The sequence below is a fragment of the Trachymyrmex cornetzi genome, unplaced genomic scaffold (genome assembly GCF_001594075.2).
Source record: "Trachymyrmex cornetzi isolate Tcor2-1 unplaced genomic scaffold, Tcor1.1 scaffold805, whole genome shotgun sequence".
Taxonomy (NCBI): domain Eukaryota; kingdom Metazoa; phylum Arthropoda; class Insecta; order Hymenoptera; family Formicidae; genus Trachymyrmex; species Trachymyrmex cornetzi.
The window spans coordinates 45,871-52,745 of NW_017300142.1; the positions used below are offsets into that span (position 1 = coordinate 45,871).

The window sequence follows — 6,875 nt, forward strand, 5'->3', positions numbered from 1 at the left end:
CCTCCATAGTCGTCAACTTTAACGCTAAATATCTCGGTTCGCGAGGCAGAGCGACACTTTTTTCTGCCAGATTCTTTCGTTTCATGCAAAAACGCGTCGAATGAGCCTAATTTTATCGAAATCGGAGGTGAGGGATTCTGAATAATTACCGGTTTTTTATTTTTCAATGCCCGTCCCATTAAATGGAATGTATAGAATAGAATTTATTTTATTTCAGCGTTTTTAGCCCAGAAGGGGAGAAGTTACAATTTCTATCCTTAATGCATACGTTCATCCATATCTCATCCTTTGGGTTTTACATGCGCTAACATCTAATATTTATTATCTCTTATCTGTTATTGTTTATTACACACTTATCTCTTTTTTCCTGCATATTTGATTTTATATTATTTAACTACATACTTTTGTCTGCTACTTTTGTCTTCTTTATCCTATCCTACATCTAATTATTTATCTAATCATCTTAAATAGGTTATATATGTTTAAGATAATAAATTCTTCAATTAATATAAAGATAACAAGGCCAAGAGTCAATTTTGTTTCTAAAACTTTAAACCATTATTAATAATAAAAAAAACATATGTACAACCAAAAGCTTACTACACGTTTTGACTCTCGGATTGAGCCATCCTCAGATACTTTACATTCTTACTGATACAATTATCTTATTCTAATCAAATTCGTGGTGACAGTTGTATACGATGACATAGTCGAGTGCTTCCATGAAACCATGATCTACTTCAAAAAGATTAACCGATCTATTGTTAATTGTATCATGATGTTCTAATAAATTCTTCATTTGCAGTGAGTCGCTGTGTAATACCACAGGCAAATCAAGAAGATTTACTTCGCTCGTTCAAGAGCTATTCCGACGTGACAATATTTCACTTTACAGTACCGAAAGAGGTGCCTCGAGCTACATGGCAATTTGCTGCTTTTATGGACGATCCTACATGCCATACACGAAAAGTTTACATGTAATATTTTTTCTGACTTTTATCTTAAATAAACTTAAATTTATATACAAGATGTCCTACACCTAACATAATCATCCCTTGTATATCTTTACGGAATAAGATTGAATCAAAAATATGTTCAGACACAAGTTGTATAGCTTATAACGGAGCACAAAGTCAGTTTTTAAAAACTCCTTTATCTAATCGTATGATGATGTAGCCATTTTCTTTAAGTATAATTATACGTAATATTCCTTTAATTTATTTTTACATAATATTCCTTTAATTATTGTGCGTGTTGAAGTATTAAGGTAGAGATGAGAGCAAAGAAGTAATAGTTTGCGATACATTTTATTTATACGCTTTATTCTGACACATTTTGACGTAAAATATTAAATATCTCGTAAACTATCAAGTCTTTGTTAAACGTACCTTAATACTTATTTGTATGCACAGAATATAATAATGAAATTAATCAATTGTCAAAAAAAATGGACGAGATATTTTACATTTCATATCAAACTGTACCAGAGAATAAAGTATAAAATATCTGATAAACTATGGAATTTTTAATATCTCTACCTTAATACTTTTATATGCAGACTCATTAGACGAGTTATATTATGTAAAAAATCGTACAATTCCAATTTATTAAATGGTCATAATCTTCATGTAACCATGACGAATCAATTTTTTTTTAATTGCTTTTACTATAACTTGTGTTCCTCTTATACCATATTTTTCATTTGATCTGTAAAGATAAAAGGAGAGGTCACGTTAGATGGGATATATATCCATTGTAAAAATTATTTATTCAACAAGTGTTTTTAGAATAGTACACAATTCTACAATATGTGATGACTGATTAATCGAATTTTTCTAATAAAAAAATTATAGGAATAGTTGGATGGATAATTATAAGTTATTAATTAATTAATTTAAGCCATCTGTATTACCGATTAAATCGTAATTTTTGTATATATATATATATATATAACAATTACTTTTTTTCTCTTTTACAGATTCGAAAATTCTTTTCCAGGATTAAAATATATGCATTAATACGTGTCTGTAAGATGAGTTTATGCCGAAAACGACAAAAAATTTCGAAATTGGAATCTTAAGAAAAATTTTGTTTGTTCTCAGCATAAACTTCACCTCACAGATACGTATTAATGCTAGTATACTTTAATCCTGAAAAAAGATTTGCGAATCTGTAAAAAAGGAAAAAAGTAATTGTTACACAAAAATTATGATATAGTCGGTAATACAGACGGTAATCTTTTTACAGATACCTAAAGTTTGGTAGTTATCCAGTAATCACTGCAAATAATGGAATATTTGTATCAACAAAGTCAACCAAATATGATTACGATATCGTAGTTACTACCACTACAACTTATCAGTCGAAAAATGTAACTGTTGTTCCAGTATATGAGCCGCAACCTGGAGATTGGTTTGTAGCAGCTTATATGTCTTATTGGGATGAAAAAGTTCAACAGCAGGTATACTAGCCAATCAGCTATTTAGTTGTATGGATAATTATTACCACTTCGTTATTATAAATATTTTAATTTACAAAAAATATACACAATCTACTTTATTCTTCTTAAAACTTTTTTTAGGGCCTAGGACACAAATGCCAATATAGCATAGGTGCAATAGCTCTATGGTCGCAAATAGATAACATTATAAATATTCCTATTAATTATCAAACGAGATTGCGAACAAGCGCAACGACAACATACTACAAGTAATAATTAAAATTGTTATTTCATTTATTATTACACAAGATGCATTTAATATTTGTTTCTCAGTAGACCGAGAAAAATTATATATTTATGGTGAATTATATTGTCACGCGCGCGCGCGCCCGCGCGCGCACACACACACATATATATATGAATTATATACACATATATATATTTGAATTATATTTTACAATTTACAAGTGCAAGATAATTTAAAAATGTAGGTCTAACTTAAAGAAACCGATTAGGTAAAAGTTATACAAAAGTAGTACGTTTTCCATAAAGGAAACAATGAATCACATTATATTCTTGTTTTTGTCAACATTAAACAAGAATAAAATGATTCTTTGTGTTACGCTGTATTATATTGTGTCATCTATGTCTCTAACTGGGAAAACGCTCTGAATATGCTGCACTATTTTTCATATCACTTTTTGTTAATTACATTACACAAGAAGCAAAATATTCACGTCAATTATAATTTTTATTCAGGATATATGTTCCGTCAGGATTATTGAGCTTCCGTTTATCGGTCTGGAACTGCAACTTTACGTTGCATAATTTTCATGATATTAATAAACCTTGTATCGAGGCTATATACCTGAAAGGACTTGTTTTGCCAACATCCAATTATTTTTATTCCACGGAATCTAAAATTCTTACCACAAACGCTAGTTACTCTTTCATAGAATCTTCTCCTTATGAAGATAGTTATTATTATTTATTAATTGTTTCGAGTAGCATTATAGAATTCAACATCAAGGTTGATACAACAGGTAATTTAACTTTGATACATTTCATTCTCTTGCTGTGTGTATGTATGCATTTATGGACGTAAGTATTGCTGGATTCACACTGGATCCGACATGCGTCATACGACACTCTGCAACCAATAAAAAAATAGGATTTTGCTTCGTATCATCGATACAAAATAAAATTCTGCTTTCTGATTGGTTGCAGAACGTTGTATGACACACGTCGGATCCAGTGTGAATCCAGCATTTGTGTATATATACACGCCCACATAACACAGTTCTCCGAAGGATTTTTTTTTACCCCGGATCTATAATAGGTGTTTTAAGCCTTAAGTCGTAAGAAATTGACCAATTACAATCGAATCCGAGAAGAATAAGCGACTGTGATTCGCCTATTTCTTATGGCTTAAGACTTAAAACCTTATTGTAGATCCGGACTTAGGCTCGGTTGCACCAACGTTACTTTGATTTTAAGCGAAACTTAAAACTCTCTCTATCTCGTTTTAAAACCGAAAAGAGACAGGAACAAAGAGAGTTTTAAGTCTCACTTAAAATTAAAGTAACGTTGGTGCAACCGGGCCTTAGACTTCCTCTGCAAAACTGTGGTTGCGTGTGCGCGCGCGCGCGCGCGTGTGTATGTACATTCATATATTTACGTACGTGCATTTGGCATAACTGGAAAATTAAACGAATACAATAGACTCGATATACAAATATACCTTTTATTAATACCTTTTCGCAAATTCCATAAACGAGCGAATTTTCGATAGTTCGTATATTGTCGAGAGTAAACAAATTGCAACAATATATCGAATTCAAATGTAGTTGTAACATCAAGTAATCATGATTGTTTTTATGTACACACAAACAAAAATGTTAATTATACATAAGCGCGCGTATGTGTAAAAAGAATGTACAAATGTAATAAAAGAAATATATAAATAATTATTTCAGAGTGTCCAATCGGATTAACAGAAAAATCGTTTACTAGAGAATACACGGACATAATTCCTTTAAGTTTTAATTCTATAACGGGAACGAGTACTTACAAAGAGTTAATAAAACACAGATGGTATAATGAAGAAATCAATGGTAGCAAATTTTACAATAGAGATGAATTTTATCGAAAAAATAAAAAGCGAGATACTGATAATCAGTGTATACCAAGACATCGATTAGTTCGTGTTAAACATGCGGAAACATTTTCAACCGTTTATTTTCTGCAGGTGATATCTATCATATTAAGATGAGCCGTGCATTTTTTGTTTTTACGCTATATGGAATAAAGATTGGAACATGATATATATATTTTTAATTGTTTATATGATAACGACTAGTTGGTATATTAACACTGTTTTCCATCATCAAAATTTTTAGGGAAAAGAGTGGTTAACTTCAAGACTAATATTAACTGATTCAGTCCCGATGATGACGCAATTTGATATTTTACCATTGATAGATATCGGTGGCACACTTGATATCAATGTACATCTGGAAGTAAAGAAGGTAAAAGTTTTAAGATGTTAAATTTTTCAAGTACTTAATTAAGGTAGTTTTCTTCAACTTTTATCTTTTTATGCACATTATAAAGATAAAGGAAGGAACATTTCAGTCAGATTTGCGCGTCTCAAGACTGAAAACCATTTCACTTACGGCCCTTAAAAATTTTTAATTAAAAAAAACGTTCATTTTTTTCCCTCTTCAAGATCTTTACTCTTAGCATACAAACGCGCGTATAGGTGTCTCGCATATAAAACCCTAGACACGCAATGCTAGGCAATAGTGATAGGAATAGTATATAGATAAGTGATGTGTAATAATTCCTGCATTTTAAAAACGCAATAGAATCGGATGTTTCTGATATTATAAAGTTTCTGCGATTTTCTCTTCAATTTTCAATATTTTCATTCTTATTCTAATGGCACAGAATGAATATTTTACGCGCACAATCGCAATTTTAGCATAAAACAAGTGAAACCGTACGCACCATGGTCAACTCAATTAGCTAAAGCGAGTGCAAGTGAAAGAGCGATAAATGAAATTTATTGTGTAGATAAAATAAATATAAAAGAAATAAACATAAATAAACAAAACGAATTTAGAAAGATTGTATTGATTAATATCGCGATGCGATAAGAAGTTATTAAATTATTTGGGTACTTTAGTGTAAAAGATATTTATTAGTCAAGAATGACTAATAAGTATCATGCATTTTATGTGGGAAGGAAATAAAGGAAGGAGAAGCTGTTTAATAATAGCAGGTTATGTTTCAGAATAGAGGAGCTAAACTTAAAGTGGTTTGACATATTTGGAATCGAATGTTGGATATACTTATGTAATTCTTTTAGCTGTCATCAACGCAATTAATTTTGGTAACAATGTGCATTCAACGAGATCGTATACCTACATTAGAAGACCGTCATTCTTGTCAAAATGGAACTTTGGCGATAAACTTGTCGTCATTAAGCAAGCGTAACGCAAGTTTATCAGTAGCGTATCCACAACCTGGCACATGGTACATTATTATCCTTGCGACATGTTATAATTATGGGTAAGTAAGATTCTTCACCTGAAAAGATTTCGTATAATAGATGCAAGGATACTGGAAAGGTATTGCAGGCTTATCGAATAATTGTGTAGAGGAGCTTTTGATACAAGATTCACCAAAGAATAAATCGTGAATAAGAAGTAGTTTGACTTAATACAATGTAATATTTTGTGTCTGTTTACAGTAAACCTGTACGCTGTCAAATCGAAGAAATATCAATACTATTGAACATACGCACTAAAAAGTGTATGTTTTCTGACCAAAATCCTTGTGGTAATCACGGTATTTGTCAAGAAATTCAAAAGAACATCCTTCACTATGCAACGTGCAATTGTTTCAAAGGTAATGTTATTTTGATGATATAATTTTATGCACCTCTTGTATAGTTTTTAATTTGTTATTGAATTACAATTAAACAATAAAACATACTAATTAATCATTCAGCAATTAATAATTTCACGTTTGAATTTCGTCCAAGGTAACTTTACTGACAATATTAATAATATATTTTTAATTTTTGACACATCATTGTTGAATTCCTGTGTATCGGGGGAGAGGGGGGTGTCTTAAATTTTCATCAGCGAGTTCCATATATGTAACAAATTTTGAATAATTTTGACATCATATTGTATTTTTTATCATAGTATTAGGTGTACAACTTTGCTTCCGTTTTTTTTTCGAAATTCGAGGCTTTATTGTAAAAAACTGGTTATACATTTATGATACAAAGTATTGTCCATCGCTGGCCACTACTTTCTCCCATCTTTCGTACGAATCCCGCGTCGAAAAAACTGGTCATCTTTTGAGGCGATCCACGAATCGATCCAATTTTTTACTTCTTCATAAGACCGGAAGTGCTGGTCAG

General features: G+C 31.0%; 1 protein-coding gene across 2 annotated transcripts in view; it reads left to right on the top strand.

Annotated features, from left to right (window-relative positions):
- Positions 1–6,875, top strand: part of LOC108768548 (transmembrane protein 8A) — a 12,906-nt gene that overhangs the window by 1,060 nt on the left and 4,971 nt on the right. For both annotated transcript variants that reach the window (XM_018519015.1, XM_018519016.1), the window contains exons 2-9: positions 806–977; positions 2,248–2,461; positions 2,582–2,709; positions 3,200–3,483; positions 4,417–4,688; positions 4,840–4,968; positions 5,811–6,013; positions 6,195–6,352. In XM_018519015.1, coding sequence (XP_018374517.1) covers positions 806–977; positions 2,248–2,461; positions 2,582–2,709; positions 3,200–3,483; positions 4,417–4,688; positions 4,840–4,968; positions 5,811–6,013; positions 6,195–6,352 — 1,560 coding nt within the window. The remainder of the gene's footprint in view (positions 1–805; positions 978–2,247; positions 2,462–2,581; positions 2,710–3,199; positions 3,484–4,416; positions 4,689–4,839; positions 4,969–5,810; positions 6,014–6,194; positions 6,353–6,875) is intronic.